At 41.9% G+C, this 25,732-nt stretch overlaps 1 protein-coding gene across 3 annotated transcripts in view; it reads left to right on the forward strand.

The window, feature by feature from the left end:
- LOC106591555 (exportin-1) overlaps window positions 1–23,899 on the forward strand; it is a 109,116-nt gene extending 85,217 nt beyond the window's left edge. For all 3 annotated transcript variants that reach the window (XM_082978747.1, XM_082978746.1, XM_082978748.1), the window contains exons 18-25: window positions 2,657–2,840; window positions 3,187–3,293; window positions 6,773–6,967; window positions 7,956–8,124; window positions 15,985–16,119; window positions 17,915–18,074; window positions 21,657–21,753; window positions 22,115–23,899. In XM_082978747.1, coding sequence (XP_082834873.1) covers window positions 2,657–2,840; window positions 3,187–3,293; window positions 6,773–6,967; window positions 7,956–8,124; window positions 15,985–16,119; window positions 17,915–18,074; window positions 21,657–21,753; window positions 22,115–22,261 — 1,194 coding nt within the window. In that variant the 3' untranslated portion in view covers window positions 22,262–23,899. The remainder of the gene's footprint in view (window positions 1–2,656; window positions 2,841–3,186; window positions 3,294–6,772; window positions 6,968–7,955; window positions 8,125–15,984; window positions 16,120–17,914; window positions 18,075–21,656; window positions 21,754–22,114) is intronic.
- Window positions 23,900–25,732: the final 1,833 nt, after the last annotated feature.

The raw sequence follows: 25,732 nt of genomic DNA on the forward strand, positions 1-25,732 counted from the left end.
GATTGAAACCCAGGTCAGGACTGTTATGTACATGTGTTCAGCTGCTGGAGAACCCCAGGTCACAGAAAGACCTGTAGTAGCTACCCCTTTCCTGTAGTCAAAGACCTGTAGAAGCTACCCCTTTCCTGTAGTCAAAGACCTGTAGTAGCTACCCCTTTCCTGTAGTCAAAGACCTGTAGTGGCTACCCCTTTCCTGTAGTCAAAGACCTGTAGTAGCTACCCCTTTCCTGTAGTCAAAGACCTGTAGTGGCTACCCCTTTCCTGTAGTCAAAGACCTGTAGTCGCTACCCCTTTCCTGTAGTCAAAGACCTGTAGTGGCTACCCCTTTCCTGTAGTCAAAGACCTGTAGTAGCTACCCCTTTCCTGTAGTCAAAGACCTGTAGTAGCTACCCCTTTCCTGTAGTCAAAGACCTGTAGAAGCTACCCCTTTCCTGTAGTCAAAGACCTGTAGTAGCTACCCCTTTCCTGTAGTCAAAGACCTGTAGTGGCTACCCCTTTCCTGTAGTCAAAGACCTGTAGTAGCTACCCCTTTCCTGTAGTCAAAGACCTGTAGTGGCTACCCCTTTCCTGTAGTCAAAGACCTGTAGTCGCTACCCCTTTCCTGTAGTCAAAGACCTGTAGTGGCTACCCCTTTCCTGTAGTCAAAGACCTGTAGTAGCTACCCCTTTCCTGTAGTCAAAGACCTGTAGTGGCTACCCCTTTCCTGTAGTCAAAGACCTGTAGTAGCTACCCCTTTCCTGTAGTCAAAGACCTGTAGTGGCTACCCCTTTCCTGTAGTCAAATCACCTAGTGGCCTCATGGCTGGTATGTTATTCATATTTTTCATCATTTCCTAATTAATAAGTTGTATAAATAAAAAATATATTAAAAAAAAACAGAAAATCTGATGTTTCTATGTCAAACAGTTTTGTTATATTTCAGTCTTCTGTGACCCTGATTTAGTCCACTGCAGTGAAAGATTATTAACTTAATCCATTCACGTTTCTGTCACGGTTGTTGTATGGATTGGACCAAAACGCAGCGGTAATATGTATACTCATCTTCTTTTTATTTTGAAGAAAGAGAAACAACTAAATACGTATAGAAAAAGGACAAAACAGTCCTGTCAGGTGCAACAAACATTAACCAAGGAACAACTACCCACAAATCCCATAGAAAAACACCCCTCTTAAATAGGACCTTCAATTAGAAGCAACGAGGAGCAGCTGCTTCCAATTGAAGGTCCACCCAATAAACATCACATAGAAATAGACATACTAGAACTAACATAGAAATAGACTAACAAAGAACATAGCCCAACAAACCCCGAAACACTCTAAACAAACACCCCCTGCCACGTCCTGACCAAACTACAATAACAAATAACCCCTTTTACTGGTCAGGACGTGACAGTTTCAGTCTGATCAATAACCCTGATCAATAACCCTGATCAAGTCACCCACACACCTGGGAAACTGAATATACAAAATCTATTTTCTCTCTAATGATGTCCAGCTGTCTTTATGGGCTATTTGTCCAGGACACAGATAAAGTTTACTCCTGAACTGAAAAAAGTATTCTCCATTGAGGTAATTGATTGTAAATGATTGTTTTGTTCTTTGCGGACCCCAGGAGGAAGAGTAGCTGTTGCAGCTTATTGGCATTATTAAACTCAATATAATCAGAATGAATAAACAGGCTCATCATATCTGTTTCTTCTCTAGTCAACCCCTTTATTATTGTCATGTTTTAACTCCGTCCATTCACGTTTCAGTCTCATGATCACTAAAGTACCCTTCTCTTACATTTCTACCCAGTACAGCCAGGAGAGGACTGGTCACCCCTCAGAGCCTGGTTCCTCTCTACCCAGTACAGCTAGGAGAGGACTGGTCACCCCTCAGAGCCTGGTTCCTCTCTACCCAGTACAGCTAGGAGAGGACTGGCCACCCCTCAGAGCCTGGTTCCTCTCTACCCAGAACAGCCAGGAGAGGACTGGCCACCCCTCAGAGCCTGGTTCCTCTCTACCCAGTACAGCCAGGAGAGGACTGGCCACCCCTCAGAGCCTGGTTCCTCTCAACCCAGTACAGCCAGGAGAGGACTGGCCACCCCTCAGAGCCTGGTTCCTCTCTACCCAGTACAGCTAGGAGAGGACTGGTCACCCCTCAGAGCCTGGTTCCTCTCTACCCAGTACAGCCAGGAGAGGACTGGCCACCCCTCAGAGCCTGGTTCCTCTCTACCCAGTACAGCTAGGAGAGGACTGGCCACCCCTCAGAGCCTGGTTCCTCTCTACCCAGTACAGCTAGGAGAGGACTGGTCACCCCTCAGAGCCTGGTTCCTCTCTACCCAGTACAGCCAGGAGAGGACTGGCCACCCCTCAGAGCCTGGTTCCTCTCTACCCAGTACAGCTAGGAGAGGACTGGTCACCCCTCAGAGCCTGGTTCCTCTCTACCCAGTACAGCCAGGAGAGGACTGGTCACCCCTCAGAGCCTGGTTCCTCTCTAGGTTTCTTTCTAGGTTCCTGCTTTCCAGGGAGTTTTTCCTAGCCACCGTGCTTCTACATCTGCATTGCTTGCTGTTTGGGGTTTTAGGCTGGGTTTCTGTACAGCACTTTATGACATCTGCTGATGTAAAAAGGTCTTAATAAATGACATGTGATTGATTGACTCCCCTCTGTTAGAACGTGGACATTCTGAAGGACCCAGAGACAGTGAAGCAGCTAGGCAGCATCCTGAAGACCAACGTCCGGGCTTGTAAGGCCGTGGGACACCCCTTCGTTATCCAGTTAGGACGCATTTATCTGGACATGCTCAACGTCTACAAGTGCCTCAGTGAAAACATCTCCGCAGCCATCCAGACCAACGGTCAGTGGGGGGGTGTTTGGGGGATGGGGTGGGTTGGGCTGGGGGCTGTGTGTGTGTGTCCTCTCCTCATGCATCTCTTCTGTTGGCGGTGTGTCCTTTCCTCATGCGTCTGTTCTCTTGGCGGTGTGTCCTTTCCTCATGCGTCTGTTCTCTTGGCGGTGTGTCCTTTCCTCATGCGTCTGTTCTCTTGGCGGTGTGTCCTTTCCTCATGCGTCTGTTCTCTTGGCGGTGTGTCCTTTCCTCATGCGTCTGTTCGCTTGGCGGTGTGTCCTTTCCTCATGCGTCTGTTCTCTTGGCGGTGTGTCCTTTCCTCATGCGTCTGTTCTCTTGGCGGTGTGCGTTTCAGGAGAGATGGTGACGAAACAGCCCCTGATCAGAAGTATGAGGACGGTGAAAAGAGAGACGCTCAAACTCATCTCCGGCTGGGTTAGCAGATCCAGCGATCCACAGATGGTGAGATACACATATATACACATCTGACAGGAAGATATTGGTACTACATATATCACATATATACACATCTGACAGGAAGATATTGGTACTACATATATCACATATATACACATCTGACAGGAAGATATTGGTACTACATATATCAGATATATACACGTCTGACAGGAAGATATTGGTACTACATGTATCAGATATATACACATCTGACAGGAAGATATTGGTACTACATGTATCAGATATATACACATCTGACAGGAAGATATTGGTACTACATATATCAGATATATACACATCTGACAGGAAGATATTGGTACTACATATATCAGATATATACACATCTGACAGGAAGATATTAGTACTACATATATCAGATATATACACATCTGACAGGAATATATTGGTACTACATATATCAGATAAATACACATCTGACAGGAAGATATTGGTACTACATGTATCAGAATATATTGTTACTACATACAGTTGAAGTGGGAAGTTTACATACACTTAGGTTGGTTTTTCAACCACTCCACACATTTCTTGTTAACAAACTATAGTTTTGGCAAGTCGGTTAGGACATCTACTTTGTGCATGACACAAGTAATTTTTCCAACAATTGTTTACAGACATATTATTTCACAATTCCAGTGGGTCAGAAGTTTACATACACCAAAGTTGACTGTGCCTTTAAACAGCTTGGAAAATTCCAGAAAATGTCATCATGGCTTTAGAAGCTTCTGATAGGCTAATTTACATAATTTGAGGTGTACCTGTGGATGTATTTCAAGGCCTACCTTCAAACTCAGTGCCTCTTTGCTTGACATCATGGGAAAATCAAAAGAAATCAACCAAGACCTCAGAAAAAAAATTGTAGACCTCCACAAGTCTGGTTCATCCTTGGGAGCAATTTCAAAACGCCTGAAGGTACCACGTTCATCTGTACAAACAATAGTACGCAAGTATAAACACCATGGGACCACGCAGCCGTCATACCACTCAGGAAGGAGACGCATTCTGTCTTCTAGAGATGAACGTACTTTGGTGCGAAAAGTGCAAATCAATCCCAGAACAACAGCAAAGGACCTTGTGAAGATGCTGGATGAAACAGGTACAAAAGTATTTACATCCACAGTAAAACGAGTCCTATATCGACATAACCTGAAAGGCTGCTCAGCAAGGAAGAAGCCACTGCTCCAAAACCGCCATAAAGAAGTCAGACTACTGTTTGAAACTGCACATGGGGACAAAGATCGTACTTTTTGGAGAAATGTCCTCTGGTCTAATGAAACAAAAATAGAACTGTTTGGCCATAATGACCATTGTTATGTTTGGAGGAAAAATGGGGAGGCTTGCAAGCCGAAGAACACCATCCCAATCGTGAAGCACGGGGATGGCAGCATCATGTTGTGGGGGTGCTTTGAGGGACTGGTGCACTTCACAAAATAGATGGCATCATGTGGAAGGAAAATGACGTGGATATATTGAAGCAACATCTCAAGACATCAGTCAGGAAGATAAAGCTTGGTCGCAAATGGGTCTTCCAAATGGACAATGACCCCAAGCATACTTCCAAAGTTGTGGCAAAATGGCTTAAGGACAACAAAATCAAGGTGTTGGAGTGGCCATCACAAAGCCTTTACCTCAATCCTATAGAAAATGTGTGGCAGAACTGAAAAGGCGTCTGCGAGCAAGGAGGCCTACAAACCTGACTCAGTTACACCAGCTCTGTCAGGAGGAATGGGCCAAAATTCACCCAACTTATTGTGGGAAGCTTGTGGAAGGCTACCCGAAACGTTTGACCCAAGTTAAAAAAAAATGTAGGCAATGCTACCAAATACTAATTGAGTGTATGTAAACTTCTGACCCACTGGGAATGTGATGAAAGAAATAAAAATCGTTCTCTCTACTATTATTCTGACGTTTCACATTCTTAAAATAAAGTGGTGATCCTAACTGACCTAAGACAGGGATTTTTTACTAGGATTAAATGTCAGGAATTGTGAAAAACTGAGTTTAAATGTATTTCGACAAGGTGTATGTTAACTTCTGACTTAAACTGTATATCAGGATATATTGTTACTACATGTATCAGGATATATTGTTACTACATATATCAGGATATATTGTTACTACATATATCCTGATATATTGTTACTACATATATCAGGATATATTGCTACTGCATGTATCAGGATATATTGTTACTACATATATCCTGATATATTGTTACTACATATATCAGTATATATTGCTACTGCATGTATCAGGATATATTGTTACTACATGTATCAGGATATATTGTTACTACATATATCAGGATATATTGTTACTACATATATCAGGATATATTGTTACTACATATATCAGGATATATTGTTACTACATATATCAGGATATATTGTTACTACATGTATCAGGATATATTGTTACTACATATGTCAGGATATATTGTTACTACATGTATCAGGATATATTGTTACTACATGTATCAGGATATATTGTTACTACCGTAATTTCCGGATTATTAAGCGCACCTGAATATAAGCCGCACCCACTGAATAAAAAAATATATATTATTTTGAACATAAATAAGCCGCACATGTCTATAAGCCGCAGGTGCCTACCGGTACATTGAAACAAATGAACTTTACAAAGGCTTTAACGAAACACGGCTTGTAACAAAAATAAATAGGCTTTAACGAAGCACGGCTTGTAACAAAAATAAATAGGCTTTAACGAAACACGGCTTGTAACAAAAAATAAAAAATTAGCAGTAAACAGTAGCCTACCAAGAAAGTCATTGGTCACTATCTTCCTCCTCCTGTGCACTGAAACCACTGAAGTCATCTCCCTCGGTGTCGGAGTTGAATAGCCTCAGAATTGCTTCATCCGATATTGGATCGTTTTCATTGTCGCTCTCGTCACTTTCATCCAGAGGCAAATCCCCCGCTGAGCCCTCTTGATAGTGGATTTTTTGACAATGCTCCACGCTGTCAGGACCCACAAATTTGAAAGCGGGAAAAATCCATATATTAGCCACATCATTGTTTAAGCCGCGAAGTTCAAAGCATGGGAAAAAAGTTGCGGCTTATAGTCCGGAATTTACGGTACATGTATCAGGATATATTGTTACTACATGTATCAGGATATATTGTTACTACATGTATCAGGATATATTGTTACTACATATATCCCAATGAAAGACAGCGGAGGTGTTTCAATGAAAAACTACATGACAGAAAAGACTTGTACACCCTAGACTGTCCAACCTGACTGTTTAAAGCAGTACTTGTCAGTCCTGTGTGTACTCCAGGAACCGTGTTGGTCACTTAGTCCTTAGTAACAAACACACACACACTGACCTCAGTCCTGTCCTACAATAACCTGGTGAGAACATAACAACAACATTCCTCCCTCTGCCGCGTTGATCTGTCCGTTAATCCCATCCTCTCTTCCCTTCCGGTGTTCCTTCCTTCCAGGTGGGGGAGAACTTTGTTCCGCCGCTGCTCGACGCCGTTCTCATCGACTACCAGCGCAACGTCCCCGCCGCCCGGGAGCCCGAGGTCCTCAGCACCATGGCAACCATCGTCAACAAGCTGGGTGGACACATCACCGGGGAGATCCCGCAGATCTTCGATGCCGTGTTCGAATGCACGCTCAACATGATCAATAAAGTACGTATCAGCATTATTAATAGTGGGTATTGTTCTAAACTTTCATCTTGAAAATGTATAAAATGTACTCTTAACATGTTGAAGTCAGTATGGCTGTAAATCCTTGACATAGTAGGCAAAATTTGTCAAAAGTACAAACCAAACTACCAAAACATCCAATGATGTGATTTATAAATAAATTATCTGGGTTCCTGAAAGGACTGATCTTAATAATATATAAACAACTTTTGGAAAGCTCATATTCTGAGCTAGACATTAAAAGAGTCAATTCTACAGATCTAATTGAATCTGAACAACGCTTTAACTGGAACAGAATATGGGAAAATCTGACCTTGGCATCCCGTAATCTGAGGGTGTAGGAAGCATGGTTTCTGGGTGGAGAGGGAGGATGTGGGTGGGTGGATGGGGACTGAGGGGGGGAATGGGTCGGGTTACCTTGTATGCATTGATTTGATTGTTTTTGTACCTGTAACCCCCCTCTGAAAAAAGAAAAATGACAGCAAAAGAAGTCAATTTTAAAGAGGTAGTTCACTGAGATCTCCATTTCCATACTGACTGTAGGGGGTCTCTCTCCATGGAGTGTTCCATTTCCATACTGACTGTAGGGGGTCTCTTTCCATGGAGTGTTCCATTTCCATACTGACTGTAGGGGGTCTCTCTCCATGGAGTGTTCCATTTCCATACTGACTGTAGGGGGTCTCTCTCCATGGAGTGTTCCATTTCCATACTGACTGTAGGGGGTCTCTCTCCATGGAGTGTTCCATTTCCATACTGACTGTAGGGTGTCACTCTCCATGGAGTGTTCCAATTCCATACTGACTGTAGGGGGTCTCTCTCCATGGAGTGTTCCATTTCCATACTGACTGTAGGGGGTCTCTCTCCATGGAGTGTTGTGCTACCAATACCAAGGCCAACCTATCTTTTTAGTGCCTACAACTGTTGTCGGTTGGTTCTCATCAATATGGCCCGTTTCACTCTCTCCCTCCAGGACTTTGAGGAGTACCCGGAACACAGGACTCATTTCTTCTACCTGCTGCAGGCGGTCAACTCCCACTGTTTCCCAGCATTCCTGGCCATCCCTCCGGCCCAGTTCAAACTGGTGCTGGACTCCATCATCTGGGCCTTCAAACACACCATGAGGAACGTGGCCGACACCGGTGAGAACACACACACACAAACACACACACACACACACACACACACACACACACACACACATGCTGCAGAAATCTTCTTTAAAGCAGTATCCAAATCCATTGGATGTACTGAACACAATATAGTAGCCATATCTAGGAAAACCAAAGTTCCAAATGCTGGGCTTAATATAGTATATAAGAGGTCATACAATAAGTTTTGTAGTGATTCTTATTTTAATGTAAATAATATTTGCTTGTCTGTGGTGTGTAATGAGGAGCAACCAGACGCTGCACTTGACACATTTTATGAAATTGCTTATTCCAGTTACTAATAAGCATGCACCCATTAAGAAAATTACTGTAAAAACTGTTAAATCCCCCTGGATTGATGAATAAAAAAACTATTGTATGGTTCATGGGAATGAGGCAAAAAGAATGACAAATAAGCCTGGATGCTCAACGGATTGGCAAAAGTACTGCAAATTGAGAAATAATGTGACTAAAACTGAATTAAAAGAATAAGAAACTATACTATGAAACAAAGATAAATTATATAAAGAATGATAGTAAAAAGCTTTGGAGCACATTCAATTACATTTGGGGCAAAAAGGCAAACTCAGCTCCATCATTCATTGAATCAGATGGCTCATTCATCACAAAACCAACTGATATTGCCAACTACTTTAATTATTTTTTTCATTGGCAAGATTAGCAAAGTTAGGCATGACATGCCAGCAACAAATGCTGACCTTACACATCCAAGTATAACTGACTGATTATGAGACAAGCATTGTAATTTTTAATTCTGTAAAGTGAGTGTGGAAGAGGTGAACAAATGATTGTTGTCTATCAACATAATAGCGGACGATATTGGCACTCCTATTTGCCATATCTTCAGTCTCAGCCTTCAAGAAAGTGTGTGCCTTCAGGCCTGGAAGGAAGCTAAATTCATTCTGCTACCCAAGAATAGTAAAGCCCCCTTTACTGACTCAAATAGCCAACCAATCAGCCTGTTACCAACCCTTAGTAAACTTTTGGAAAAAATGGTGTTTGACAAGATACAATGCTATTTTACAGTAAACAAATTGACAACTGACTTTCAGCGCTCTTATAAGGAAGGACATTCAACGTGCACGGCACTTACACAAATGACTGATGATTGGCTGAGATAAGTTGATGATAAAAAGCTTGTGGAAGCTGTTTTGTTAGATATCAGTGCATCTTGACATTATCAATCATAGTCTGCTGCTGGAAAAACGTATGTGTTATGGCTTTACATCCCCTGCTATATTGTGGATAAAGAGTTACCTGTCTAACAGAACACAGAGGGTGTTCTTTAATGGAAGCTTCTCCAACATAATCCAGGTAGAATCAGGAATTCCCCAGGGCAGCTGTCTAGGCCCCTTTCTTTTTTTCAATCCTTACTAATGACCTTTGAGTAAAGCCAGTGTGTCTGTATGTGGATGACTCAACACTATACACGTCAGCTACTACAGCAAATTAAATCACTGCAACACTTAACAAAGAGCTGGAGTCAGTTTCAGAATGGGTGGCAAGGAATAAGTTAGTCCTAAATATTTACAAATCTAAAAGCATTGTATATGGGACAAATCATTCACTAAACCCTAAACCTCAACTACATCTCGTAATGAATAATGTGGAAATTGAGGAAGTTGAGGTGACTAAACCGCTTGGAGTAACCCAGGATTGTAAACTGTCATGGTCAAAACATGTTGATACAACAGTAGCTAAGATGGGAAGAAGTCTGTCCATAATAAATGCACAGCTCTGCCGTCTTAACAACACTATCAACAAGGCAGGTCCTACAGGCCCTAGTTTAGTCGCACCTGGACTACTATCCAGTCGTGTGGTCAGGTGCCACAAAGAGGGACAGGAAAATTACAATTGGCACAGAACAGAGCAGCACGGCTGGCCCTTAAAAGTACACAGAGAGCTAACATTAATAATATGTATGGAAATCTCTCCTGGCTCAAAGTAGAGAAGAGAGTGACTTCATCACTACTTGTTTTTGTAAGAAGTGTTGACATGCTGAATGCACCGAGCTGTCTGTTTAATCTAGAGGTCGACCGATTAATCGGAATGGCCAATTAATTAGGGCCGATTTCAAGTTTTCATAACAATCGGTAATCGGCATTTTTTGGACACCGATTATGGCCGATTACATTGCGCTCCACGAGGAGACTGCGTGGCAGGCTGACTACCTGTAATGCGAGTGCAGCAAGGAGCCAAGGTAAGGTGCTAGCTAGCATTAAACTTATCTTATAAAAAACAGTCAATCTTAACATAATCACTAGTTAACTACACATGGTTGATGATGTTACTAGTTTATCTAGCTTGTCCTGCGTTGCATATAATCGATGCGGTGCCTGTTAATTTATCATTGAATCATAGCCTACTTCGCCAAACGGGTGATTTAACAAGCGAATTCGCAAAAAAAGCACTGTCGTTGCACCAATGTGTACCTAACCATAAACATCAATGCCTTTCTTAAAATCAATACACGTATATATTTTTAAACCTGCATATTTAGTTAACCTGTTATGGCTAGGGGGCAGTATTTTCACGGCTGGATAAAAAACGTGTCCGATTTAATCTGGTTACCACTCCTACCCAGTAACTAGAATATGCATATACTTATTACATATGGATAGAAAACACCCTAAAGTTTCTAAAACTGTTTGAATGGTGTCTGTGAGTATAACAGAACTCATTTGGCAGGCAAAAACCTGACAAGGTTTCAGGCAGGAAGTGGCCTGTCTGACAAGGTGTCGTTCTTCTTGTCTCTGTTTATTGAAGAGTGAGGATCTTAGCTGTCCCGTGACACTTCCTACGGCTGCCATAGGGTCTCAGAAGGCGGTAAAAAGCTGAATCGTGGCTTTGCAGGCTCTGGCTGAAACAAAGTAGCGTGTTTGGGTAGTGGCTGGTTACAGTACTGTGAGACTCAGGCGCGTGCCCGCGTCGACCTTTGTTTTCTTTCCTCTGTTTAGCTAAAAGGAGATTCCCGGTCGGAATATTATCGCTTTTTTACAATAAAAATGGCATAAAAATGGATTTTAAACAGCGGTTGACATGCTTCGAAGTACGGTAATGGAATATTTCGATTTTTTTTGTCACGAATTGCGCCACGCGCGCGACCCTGATTTACCATTTCAGATAGTGTCTGGGACGCACGAACAAAACGTTGCTATTCGGATATAACGATGGATTATTTTGGACCAAACCAACATTTGTTATTGAAGTAGCAGTCCTGGGAGTGCATTCTGACGAAGACAACAAAAGGTAATCAAACTTTTATAATAGTAAACCTGATATTGGTGAGTGCTAAACTTGCCGGGTGTCTAAATAGCTAGCCCGTGATGCCTGGGCTATGTACTTAGAATATTGCAAAATGTGCTTTCACCAAAAAGCTATTTTAAAATCGGACATATCGAGTGCATAGAGGAGTTCTGTATCTATAATTCTTTAAATAATTGTTATGCTTTTTGTGAACGTTTATCGTGAGTAATTTAGTAAACTCTTAGTGAATTCGCCGGAAGTTTGCGGGGGGTATGCTAGTTCTGAACGTCACATGCTAATGTAAAAAGCTGTTTTTTGATATAAATATGAACTTGATTGAACAAAACATGCATGTATTGTATAACATAATGTCCTAGGGTTGTCATCTGATGAAGATCATAAAAGGTTTGTGCTGCATTTAGCTGTCTTCTGGGTTTTTGTGACATTATATGCTAGCTTGAAAAATGGGTGTCTGATTATTTCTGGCTTGGTACTCTGCTGACATAATCTAATGTTTTGCTTTCGTTGTAAAGCCTTTTTGAAATCGGACAGTGTGGTTAGATAAAGGAGAGTCTTATCTTTAAAATGCTGTGAAATAGTCATATGTTTGAAAAATTGAAGTTTTTGTATTTTTGAGGAGTTTGTATTTCGCGCCACGCCCATCATTGGATGTTGGAGCAGGTGTTCCGCTAGCGGAACGTCTAGATGTAAGAGGTTAATATTGCCTGCTAACATGAATTTCTTTTAACTAGGGAAATTGTGTCACTTCTCTTGCGTTCTGTGCAAGCAGAGTCAGGGTATATGCAGCAGTTTGGGCCGCCTGGCTCGTTGCGAACTGTGTGAAGACCATTTCTTCCTAACAAAGACCGTAATTAATTTTCCAGAATTGTACATAATTATGACATAACATTGAAGGTTGTGCAATGTAACAGCAATATTTAGACTTAGGGATGCAACCCATTAGATAAAATACGGAACGGTTCCGTATTTCACTGAAAGAATAAACGTTTTGTTTTCGAAATGATAGTTTCCGGATTTGACCATATTAATGACCTATGGCTCGTATTTCTGTGTGTTATTATATTATAATTAAGTAACTACATAGAGCCATGACTACATGGAACTCTATTCCACATCAAGTAACTGATGCAAGCAGTAGAATCAGATTTTCAAAAACAGATTAAATACACCTTATGGAACACCGGGGACTTTGAAGAGACACACATGCATACATATGCTAACACACACACTCTACACACACGTACATATGGATTTTCTATTGTAAATGCACTACATATACAAAAGTATATGGACACCCCTTCAAATTAGTGGATTTGGCTATTTCAGCCACACCCGTTGCTTACAGGTGTATAAATTCTAGCACACAACCATGCAATCTCCATAGACAAACATTGGCAGTAGAATGCCCTTACTGAAGAGCTCAGTGACTTTGAACGTTGCACCGTCATAGGATGCCACCGTTCCAACAAGTCAGTTGGTAAAATGTATGCCCTGCTAGAACTGCCCCGGTCAACTGTAAGTGCTGTTATTGTGAAGTGGAAACGTTTAGGAGCAACAACGGCTCAGCCTTGAAGTTGTAGGCCACACAACACTCAGTACCAAGTTCCAAATTCCCTCTGGAAGCAACGTTAGCACAAGAAGTGTTCGTCGGAGCTTCATGAAATGGGTTTCCATGGCGTAGCAGCCGCAAACAAGCCTAAGATCACCATGTGCAATGCCAAGCGTCGTCTGGAGAGCTGTAAAGCTAGCCGCCATTGGACTCTGGAGCAGTGGAAACACATTCTCTGGAGTGATGAATCACGGTTCACCATTTGGCAGTCCGACGGACGAATCTGGGTTTGGCGAATGCCAGGAGAACTCTACCTACCCCAATGCATAGTGCCAAGTGTAAAGTTTAGTGGAGGAGGAATAATGGTCTGAGGTTGTTTTTCATGGTTCAGGCTAGGCCCCTTCATTCCAGAGAAGGGAAATCTTAACGCCACAGCATACAATGACATTCTAGATGATTCTGTGCTTCCGACTTTGTGGCAACAGTTTGAGGAAGGCCCTTTCCTGTTTAAGCATGACAATGCCCCTGTGCACAAAGTGAGGTCCATACAGAAATGGTTTGTCGAGATCGGTGTGGAAAGACTTGACTGGCCTGCACAGAGCCCTGACTTCAACCCCATCAAACACCTTTGGGATGAATTGGAACGCTGACTGCGAGCCAGGCCTAATCGCCCAACATCAGTGCCCGACCTCACTCATGCTCGGATTGACTGACCTTCATGTCTTAAAGTAATGATGGACTGTTGTTTCTCTTTGCTTATTTTGGGGGTGGCAGGTAGCCTAGTGGTTAGAGAGTTGGGCCAGTATCTGAAAGGTTACTGGATTGAATCCCCGAGCTGACAAGGTAAAAATCTGTTGTTCTGCCCCTGAATAAGGCAGTTAACCCACTGTTCCTAGGCTGTCATTGTAAATAAGAATTTGTTCTTAACCTGTTGGGGCTAGGGGGCAGTATTTTCACGGCTGGATAAAAAAACGTACCCGATTTCATCTGGTTACTAATCCTACCCAGTAACTAGAATATGCATATACTTATTATATATGGATAGAAAACACCCTAAAGTTTCTAAAACTGTTTGAATGGTGTCTGTGAGTATAACAGAACTCATTTGGCAGGCAAAACCCTGAGACATTTTCTGACAGGAAGTGGATACCTGATGTGTTGAATTACCTTTAAGCTTATGCCATTGAAACACACAGGGGTTGATTAATGTTTTGGCACTTCCTATTGCTTCCACTAGATGTCACCAGCCTTTACAAAGTGTTTTGAGTCTTTTACTGTGAGATCTGACCGAACAAGAGCCATGGAACCGTGATGGCCGATTAGACTCTGGCGCGCGAGTTCATGTTGGGTACCCTCGTTCCAATACGTTATAAAAGAGAATGCATTCGTCCACCTTGAATATTATTCATGTTCTGGTTAAAAAAGGCACTAATGATTTATGCTATACAATGTTTGACATGTTTGAACGAACGTAAATATATTTTTTCCCCTCGTTCATGACGAGAAGTCCGGCTGGCTTAGATCATGTGCTAACAACACGGAGCTTTTGGGATATAAATGATGAGCTTTTTTTAACAAAACTACATTCGTTATGGACCTGGGATTCCTGGAAGTGACATCTGATGAAGAGAATCAAAGGTAATGGATTATTTACATAGTATTTTCGATTTTAGATCTCTCCAACATGGCCGTTTGTCTGTATAGCAAAGCATATTTTTCTGGGCGCAGTGCTCAGATTATTGCAAAGTGTGATTTCCCAGTAAGGTTATTTTTAAATCTGGCAAGTTGATTGCGTTCAAGAGATGTAAATCTATAATTCTTTAAATGACAATATAATATTTTACCAATGTTTTCTAATTTTAATTATTTAATTTGTGGTGCTGACTTGACTGCCGGTTATTGGAGGAAAACGATTTCCTCAACATCAATGCCATAGTAAAACGCTGTTTTTGGATATAAATATGAACTTGATAGAACTAAAAATGCATGCATTGTCTAACATAATGTCCTAGGAGTGTCATCTGATGGAGATTGTAAAAGGTTAGTGCATCATTTTAGCTGGTTTTATGGTTTGGTGACGCCCGTCTTTGAATTGACAAAACATTACACACAGCTATTGTCAATGTACTCTCCTAACATAATCTAACTTTATGCTTTCGCCATAAAACCTTTTTGAAATCGGACAACGTGGTTAGATTAAGGAGATGTTTATCTTTCAAAGGGTGTAAGATAGTTGTATGTTTGAAAAATGTGAATTTTGACATTTATTTGGTTTCAAATTTGCCGCTCTTGAAATGCACCTGCTGTTGATAGGGTGCACCACGGGTGGCACGCTAGCGTCCCACATAGCCCCAAGAAGTTAACTGACTTGCCTAGTTAAATATAGGTAAAATAAAATTTCAGCTATTCTTGCCATAATATGGACTTGGTCTATTACCAAATAGGGCTAAATTTTGTATACCGCCCTACCTTGTCACAACACAACACATTGGCTCAAACACATTAAGAAGGAAAGAAATTCCACAAATTAACTTTTAACAAGGCACACCTGTTAATTGAAATGCATTCCAGGTGACTACCTCATGAAGCTGGTTGAGAGAATGCCAAGAGTGTGCAAAGCTGTCATCAAGGCAAAGGGTGTCTACTTTGAAGAATCTAAAATATATTTTTATTTGTTTAACACTTTTTTGGTTACTACATGATTCCATAGGTGTTATTTCATAGTTTTGATGTCTTCACTATTATTCTACAATGTAGAAAATAGTAAAAATAAAGAAAAACCTTTGAATGAGTTGGATACATTGGACACAGTTTTTGCTTTGTTATTATGGGGTATTGTGATGTCATTATGGGGTATTGTGATGTCATTATGGGGTATTGTGTCGATTGAGGAAAAAAAACAATAATCAATTTTAGAATAAGGCTGTAACGTAAGAAAATGTAGAAAAAGTCAAAGGGTCTGAACTTTTCGAATGCACTGTATATGATACATATTGTGTATGTTCCTGTGGCAGGTCTTCAGATCCTCTACACTCTACTGCAGAACGTGACTCAGGAAGAGGCTGCAGCACAGAGCTTCTACCAGACATACTTCTGTGACATCCTCCAACACATCTTCTCTGTGGTCACTGACACATCACACACTGCTGGTGAGTACAGTACACACATGGATGCAACGCACACACACGGATGCAATGCACACACACACACTGACGATGAGCACGCACACACACCCCAGCTAGCACATTTGGTTCCGTGGAAGTTGTGGGAACTAACGTTTTTTGTTTCCCAATGGTTCTGGGGACGAAGCCATACGTTTCCTGACTGGTAAATGTAAAAAACATTTTTTTTTTTACATTCTGAGAATGGAAGTGAACATTTTTCCTGTTCTGGTAACGTACTTTTATAGGTTGCAGGGAGGTTCTGAGAACCTTTTACTCTGGGTCCTTGAAAGTTTTCCTAGAAGGTTTTATTAATTCTCTGAGAACGGAAATGATAGGTTATTTTGAGATAACTTCCTTAAAACTTTCACTGAACCTAACACTGCTAGGTTATTTTGGGTTATTTTTTAACTCCACGCACTGATAGGATACATGGAAATGAATTTCCTTAGGCATTAATCATGAGAACACATAGTGATGGGGGGAAAATGTATACAGTTACAGATTGGGATATTATTTTTGATGATGTATTGGTTTGACAATATTATGTTAGTGCAAAACTCCAGTATTTTTCCTTCATAGCTTGTTCTCCATCTTTTTAAAAAAGGGGGACAATTTGTTTTCAGCACTTTTTTATTTCCAACTCATTGTCTCATGGTTCTCTCTTGTCCCTCTGCAGCAGACATATGGTGAGAAATATGTTTGGAACATCAAATCGCAATAAAATCACAGTATCGAATACATATAATATCAGCACTTAAGTATTGTGATATCGTATCGTGAGGTCTCTGGCAATTCTCAGCCCTACAAGCACATTTCTGTTTTACTGTGAAACGGCATCAGTGGGATTCAAACCTATAATCTTCTATTCATGGAATTAGTCCACTGACCCAGAAGGATGGAGCTAGCATGCCATATGTTTTACACATACAAAGCTGTTCCTTTTAGTCTATTCAAACAGACCCCATTTCAAAGGAAACAAGGACTCATTAAGATCAGCTGTGGCCAATCAGTGGGCACGGCTAACACCTGAACACACTTAACAAGATGGAGAATAGAGAGTTTTGTTGATGCTGAGAACGGAATGTATATGTTTTTAAATAACATTCTTAGAACGTTACTAACGTTTACTTTACGTTCTGAGAATTAATGTTTTTTCCAATTACATCCTTAGAATGTTCTCTGACCGTTACTAATGTTTTCTTGTGTTTTTTTTAATGGAAAGTTTTCTTAACGTTCTTGGAACAAATTGAGAACATGATTTTAAATAGAACCATGAGGAAACCTGTAGGAAATGTTATGCTGAATTACTGAAATTCCCAAAGAACAACTGTTTCTTAAGGTTCTCTGGACTATTTGAGAACATTCCCAATGTCAAACCAGTTGGAGAACGTTCCTAGAACATTACCAAAATTGTAACCATGTAAATGTAATCATGTTTGAACTTTTAGGAAACGTTTTGTTAAAGTAATGATTTACAAAGCAAATAGCGGTTTTCTTTTGTCAAGTTAAATGTGCAGAGAATGTTCCAAAGCCAAGCAACTATCCTGCACCATTCCCAGGAAGTTGTGGCAAGGTTGTATGCTAAATAACCATAGGACAACCACGCTCTCACCAAGTTCTAAGTAACATATGGTTCTCAGAACGTTATGTGTTAGCTGGGACACACGCACAAACTGCCAGGAAGAACACACATCTCTTGTTCTGTTTTACCATTTTGTATAAATCCATGTCACGTAACTGTGCAAGTCTGGTTGTGTGTGTCTCTCTGCCTCTCCCCCAGGCCTGACGATGCATGCCTCCATCCTGACCTACATGTTTAACCTGGTGGAGGAAGGGAAGATCAACACCCAGCTCAACCCCTCCAACCCCAGCAACAACCAGGTCTTCATACAGGAGTACGTGGCCAACCTGCTCAAAACTGCTTTCCCACATCTACAGGAGTAAGTACCTTTATGAACAAAATAAAATTCATCATTATTTCCATACCATTATTAGAGAATCAGGAAAATTATGCTACCCTCTGCCTATTGGCTACTTAGCTATTCCACCCTGTCTCAAAATACACAAAATACAAATGCATCTACTCATGACCGCTCATGCTGTAAAAACAGTCCAGTTGAAAGTGAATGGCACAAATCCATATATGGACAAAAGCTGAAGAACATAGGCACATCCAGGTACTTTTAGCAGGTGCTGGAGTTGTAGATGAACTCATGGAAAACAGAAAGGAAAATGCCGCACAGATCCATATATGGCAATGGTCTATTTGCATATAGGCCTATTGCAGCTATGATTGGTTATGGTACCGGTCTGTGTAGAGTACGGGCTTGAGTCGTGCCTGTTAATGCAATAGAATCCTACTCCGATGCGTTCTGCCTACAAGAAAATATCTTGCATAATTAGTTTTGCATACTAAGTCTTGCATAGTTCGTTTAGTTTCGGTATGTTTAATTGAATGTGGTTAATATTGCGTTGATTCAATTACAATTCCCACAGTAAAGGGAAACGTTGATAGTTTTAACTAAAGGGGAAAACTCTTTAAAGTTGAGTGAAGTTTAATCTCATGCATCTCTGCACGGGCTGATATTTCTTCTGTGCGGCAGTCTCCCAGGGGAGCTGCGTGCCCGCACACGCACGCACCTTAGAGGGAACATTGCTTACTGCTATTAGCCCATACTAACACATTGAATAACAGATTCACTACATAGAACAACAAGATAGTCCTTACTGCTATTAGCCAATAGAAACACATTGAATAACAGATAGTCCTTACTGCTATTAGCCAATAGAAACACATAGAATAACAGACAGTCCTTACTGCTATTAGCCAATAGAAACACATTGAATAACAGTCCTTACTGCTATTGACCAATAGAAACACATTGAATAACAGATAGTCCTTACTGCTTTTAGCCAATAGAAACACATTGAATAACAGACAGTCCTTACTGCTATTAGCCAATAGAAACACATTGAATAACAGATAGTCTTTACTGCTATTAGCCAATAGAAACACATTGAATAACAGATAGTCCTTACTGCTATTAGCCAATAGAAACACATTGAATAACAGATAGTCTTTACTGCTATTAGCCAATAGAAACACATTGAATAACAGATAGTCCTTACTGCTATTAGCCAATAGAAACACATTGAATAACAGATAGTCTTTACTGCTATTAGCCAATAGAAACACATTGAATGACAGATAGTCCTTACTGCTATTAGCTCATACCAACACATTGAATAAGAGATTCACTACATGGAACAACAGATACAACAACAGAAAGTTTGTTCTGAAGTGTTTGTCCTATATCTGAGGGATATAAGAAAGATCAGAAAACTATTATTATTTTCCATGTATTTATCCCCATATTTTAGGCACTAAACTATCTCCATGTTCAGTGCATTCTGAAAGTATTCAGACCCTTTGACCTTTTCCACATTTAGTTACATTACAGCCTTATTCTAGAATGGATTACATTTCATAAAATACTCAGCAATCTACACACAATACCTCACAATGACAAAGCATAAACAGGTTTTACAAATGTTTGCAAATGTACTAAAAATAAAAAACAGATACCTTATTTACATAAGTATTCCTTTGCTATGAGACTCACAATTGAGCTCAGTTGCATCCTGTTTCCATTGATCATCCTTGAGATGTTTCTACAACTTGATTGGAGTCCACCTGTGGTAAATGAAATGGATTGGACATGATTTGGAAAGGAAAACACCTGTCTATATAAGGTCCCACAGTTGACAGTGAATGTCAGAGCAAAAACCAAGCCATGAGGTCGAAGGAATTGTCTGTAGAGTTCCGAGTCAGGATTTTGTCGAGGCACAGACCCAGTACGTCATGTGTTTCAGTCAAACCAACATGCAGTGTACCCAGTACGTCATGTTTCAGTCAAACCAACATACAGTATACCCAGTACGTCATGTGTTTCAGTCAAACCAACATACAGTATACCCAGTACGTCATGTGTTTCAGTCAAACCAACATACAGTGTACCCAGTACGTCATGTGTTTCAGTCAAACCAACATGCAGTGTACCCAGTACGTCATGTTTCAGTCAAACCAACATACAGTATACCCAGTACGTCATGTGTTTCAGTCAAACCAACATACAGTATACCCAGTACGTCATGTGTTTCAGTCAAACCAACATGCAGTGTACCCAGTACGTCATGTTTCAGTCAAACCAACATACAGTATACCCAGTACGTCATGTTTCAGTCAAACCCAACATGCAGTATACCCAGTACGTCATGTGTTTCAGTCAAACCAACATACAGTATACCCAGTACGTCATGTTTCAGTCAAACCAACATACAGTGTACCCAGTACGTCATGTGTTTCAGTCAAACCAACATACAGTATACCCAGTACGTCATGTTTCAGTCAAACCAACATACAGTATACCCAGTACGTCATGTGTTTCAGTCAAACCAACATCTAGTGTACCCAGTACGTCATGTTTCAGTCAAACCAACATACAGTATACCCAGTACGTCATGTGTTTCAGTCAAACCAACATACAGTATACCCAGTACGTCATGTGTTTCAGTCAAACCAACATGCAGTGTACCCAGTACGTCATGTGTTTCAGTCAAACCAACATACAGTATACCCAGTACGTCATGTGTTTCAGTCAAACCAACATACAGTATACCCAGTACGTCATGTGTTTCAGTCAAACCAACATACAGTATACCCAGTACGTCATGTTTCAGTCAAACCAACATGCAGTATACCCAGTACGTCATGTGTTTCAGTCAAACCAACATACAGTATACCCAGTACGTCATGTGTTTCAGTCAAACCAACATACAGTATACCCAGTACGTCATGTGTTTCAGTCAAACCAACATGCAGTGTACCCAGTACGTCATGTGTTTCAGTCAAACCAACATACAGTATACCCAGTACGTCATGTGTTTCAGTCAAACCAACATACAGTATACCCAGTACGTCAGTGTTTCAGTCAAACCAACATGCAGTATACCCAGTACGTCATGTGTTTCAGTCAAACCAACATACAGTATACCCAGTACGTCATGTGTTTCAGTCAAACCAACATACAGTATACCCAGTACGTCATGTGTTTCAGTCAAACCAACATACAGTATACCCAGTACGTCATGTGTTTCAGTCAAACCAACATGCAGTGTACCCAGTACGTCATGTGTTTCAGTCAAACCAACATACAGTATACCCAGTGTTTCAGTCAAACCAACATACAGTATACCCAGTACGTCATGTGTTTCAGTCAAACCAACATACAGTATACCCAGTACGTCATGTGTTTCAGTCAAACCAACATACAGTATACCCAGTGTGTTTTCAAGTGTCCGGTTATCACACAGTCTGCCTTACCCGTGGTGGAGAGATACAGAGAGGGAGGTAGAAATGTACCCTGAGGGTCATGGTGTGGTCCAGAGTCGGCGGTGTGCGACCACGACTAGACCACTGTTGTCCTGTTTTTCTATGTCTCCTAAGTTGTCTTGTCCCCCAGTGCCCAGGTCAAGGTGTTTGTAACAGGACTGTTCAGTCTAAACCAGGATATTGCAGCCTTCAAGGAACACCTGAGGGACTTCCTGGTACAGATTAAGGTGAGCCTTTTCCTCCAACCGAGGTTCCTCAGTAGAAATGACCTTGGGGGGCATTCAAGGTCATCTTTATTGCAGTTGCAGTCAGATGATGAGATCTCAGAACGCCTTGGAAGTGTTTAACATCTTAGGAACCACATTAGTATGATGTAACAATCTTGGAAAAGTCTTTGTGTTTATATACACGGACCCCCTTCTCTCCTTCTGTAGGACAGGACACCACAGACCTGTTGTCTGTCTGTCTGTATTTGTGTGTGGTAATGTCTCTCTCTCCTCCTGTAGGACAGGACACCACAGACCTGTTGTCTGTCTGTCTGTATTTGTGTGTGGTAATGTCTCTCTCTCTCTCTCTCTCCTCCTGTAGGAGTTTGCAGGGGAGGACACCACAGACCTGTTCCTGGAGGAGCGGGAGGCATCGCTGCGTCAGGCGCAGGAGGAGAAACACAAGCTGCAGATGTCAGTTCCTGGTATCCTCAACCCACATGAAATACCTGAGGAGATGTGTGATTGAGACGTCCAACCCCTGCGACACGCCACATGAACCAAACTGCTGTTACTGTACATACAGGCATACCAACAAACACACACAACTAACCCTAACAGAACAGAGGTGGGAGGCCCCCGGTCACTTCGCTGAGGTACGGAGAGAGCAGACACGCACGTCCTCATCCATCAGGTGTTTTGTCGACCAAAACCATGTCAATATGTAAATGACGACGTACCACGTCACCCCGTGGCCGTTATACATAGCACCTACGCTACGTTTTATATGGAGACTTCTGGGTGATATGTTTCCACTGTTTAACCCAAACTTGTATTGTTAATTTGGTCATGGGTCATCACCCCCCCTAGCTGTCATGGGTCATCACCCCCCTAGCTGTCATGGGTCATCACCCCCCCTAGCTGTCATGGGTCATCACCCCCCCTAGCTGTCATGGGTCATCACCCCCCCTAGCTGTCATGGGTCATCACCCCCCCTAGCTGTCATGGGTCATCACCCCCCCTAGCTGTCATGGGTCATCACCCCCCCCTAGCTGTCATGGGTCATCACCCCCCCTAGCTGTCATGGGTCATCACCCCCCCTAGCTGCAGACGTATGGATAAGACTTCTGAACTTTACTTGTTTTGTTTCCTTCCCTCCTTGTTCTCCCCTTCACATGTTATCTCTCTCTCTCTATATATATATATAGAGAGAGAGAGAGACTGAGGAAAGTTTTTGTGAAACAAGGCATATGTGTCAAAAAGTTCTCAGCAAAGAGGCTTCTAGAACTAAGGTGTGACAGACGGACAGACTAGAAGGAATGAAGTGGTATTATATAAGTATGTGTGTGCACCCTGCGTCTGATTCCCAACCCAATGCATTGTGGTTAGAATGTGAAGCTAGCGGATTATGAAGGAAGGAAGTCAGAGATGCTGCTGCTTTGTGTGTCAGGTGGTCAGGCTAGCGGCCGTGCTCATTGGTTGAACCTCCGCCCAACTGAAAGAAACCTACTGCGTTTGGTCACCTGGCTGTGACGAGGCGGGAACTAGGAAGACAGGAAGGAGCATCATCGGAGCAAGACAGTCAGATTATGTGCATATCATCCCAATTCTATAGCACATGAATTACCATGGGAACATCATTATTATTTACTGTATTTTTGTGGGTGTGTTGAGTGCGTGTGCTGTCGCCTAGACGACATGGGCGTTTAGTTTTCCTCTGCGAGGATCGTTGCTCACCGTAGTGAGCTCTTCATTAAAATGGACCTTTAACTGAAAGAAGAAGCGGTTATTGAAATTGTATTTATGGGTTCAAGATGGCTGCATCTTTATAACAAACTCCTGTTTAACTTGTGTCAGTCTGAATTGGAACTAATTGACATTGTTTACCATGCTAGTAGTGCTTCAACAACACTACCTAAAAGACAAGCAAAAATAACAACAACTCGGTTTACATTTAATTTGGATCTTTATAACATCTCTTCTATCCAAAATAAAACAAAAGGCTTTTATTCCAGAGTGAAATAAGTAGTTGACAATAGTTTAATTAAGCAACAAATGTATAAATCCTAATCCACACTCAATCTGTAAATGGCAAATAGTTCCCCTTCTCTACTCGTTCCAGTTGTTGTGAAACTTTTTGAACTGATTAAAGTTGAGGATTTTATAACCAATGGCTCTGGGCTCTATTTCTTTTCCGTACATCGCTTTTTTTGTGGTGGTAGTAAGTGTAACTTATTTTTTAAATATTCATATTCTCTAAAGTAGCGGTCACCAACCCTGGTCTGTCTGTATTTGTCTGTAGTAACTTCTGTCTCCTGAGAGAGAGCCAAGCACTAAAACACATGACCCTGATCAACTAATAATCAATACCCGAATTGTTGAGTAAAAAGTGTTTCAGTGCTGGGCTGTAACAAAAACCTACAAACCCTTCAGAGCAACAGTTCAGACTGAGGGACGGTGATAACTGCTCTGATAGAGCTGCTCTGATAGAGCTGCTCTGATAGAGGTGAGAAACAACTGTTCTGGTAACCATCACTGGCTACAGGCCCGGTCTCCTGTCATCTATACTGACAGCTTGGCAGAATCCTGCCCACTTCCCCTCTCTCTGGCTGAGGTAAACACACACCAACTGATTTCTAGTGAAACATGAGGCTGATGATGTGCCTCTGCGTCACTCTGCCCTCTTTATGCCAGTGTCTGAGCTCTCTCACCCAACACACACTAGATATTCCTGTGGTGTGTCAATTTCCATTTTGACGTCTTTGGCCAAGGTTGGGCTGCAGTAAAACACCCCCCCCCCACTAATCACTGATAACATACTGGTATTCCACTAAAGGTTACGCTGACTGTCTCGCACTGAAACAAAATACTCTGTTTATGGAGCGAGGTCCAATACTCTATATCATGGATTCAATGCCTGTGACGAGCACAAGCTCCAGCGATACACAGGACAGTTTAGAAAGAGAATCTCCATTAGAAGCACTACAGCCCCATTCTGCTGACCTCGTCTCCATTAGAACCACTACAGCCCCATTCTGCTGACCTCGTCTCCATTAGAAGTACTACAGCCCCATTCTGCTGAACTCGTCTCCATTAGAAGCACTACAGCCCCATTCTGCTGACCTCGTCTCCATTAGAAGCACTACAGCCCCATTCTGCTGACCTCGTCTCCATTAGAAGCACTACAGCCCCATTCTTCTGACCTCGTCTCCATTAGAAGCACTACAGCCCCATTATGCTGACCTCGTCTCCATTAGAAGCACTACAGCCCCATTCTTCTGACCTCGTCTCCATTAGAAGCACTACAGCCCCATTCTGCTGACCTCGTCTCCATTAGAAGCACTACAGCCCCATTCTGCTGACCTCGTCTCCATTAGAAGCACTACAGCCCCATTCTTCTGACCTCGTCTCCATTAGAAGCACTACAGCCCCATTCTGCTGACCTCGTCTCCATTAGAAGCACTACGGCCCCATTCTTCTGACCTCGTCTCCATTAGAAGCACTACGGCCCCATTCTTCTGACCTCGTCTCCATTAGAAGTACTACGGCCCCATTCTGCTGACCGTTGTTCATGTTCAGCCATGTTTTGTTTAGTGATGAAGTCAGCCATGCAACTTTTTGGTAATAATTCATGAACGCAGAGCTTGTGCTGAAATGATCATTAAACCCATCTCACACAGGGGGCAGTTCTCTAGGGGTAACAAGAGACCCTCTCCCCTATGACCCACTTCCAGGGAACAAACCTGGGTTCAAATACTATTCAAAATAATTTGAAATACTGTATAGGTGCTTGATTGAGCTTGCCTGGCTTAATGGAACCAATGAAATAGTTTTAAAAGTCCAAACCCTGCCCACCTGGCACTCCAGGAAGACTAGAGCAAACGCTTAACGTTTTTGAAAGATGTTGAGTAGTATTTGAACCCAGGTCTGCTTCCAGTGAGCCATAGCCCTGGTATGGCATCCCTTTTGAAGAGCTCACAGCACCGCTGGGAAGGTGTCC

The sequence above is a fragment of the Salmo salar genome, chromosome 01 (genome assembly GCF_965601325.2).
Source record: "Salmo salar chromosome 01, fSalSal1, whole genome shotgun sequence".
Taxonomy (NCBI): domain Eukaryota; kingdom Metazoa; phylum Chordata; class Actinopteri; order Salmoniformes; family Salmonidae; genus Salmo; species Salmo salar.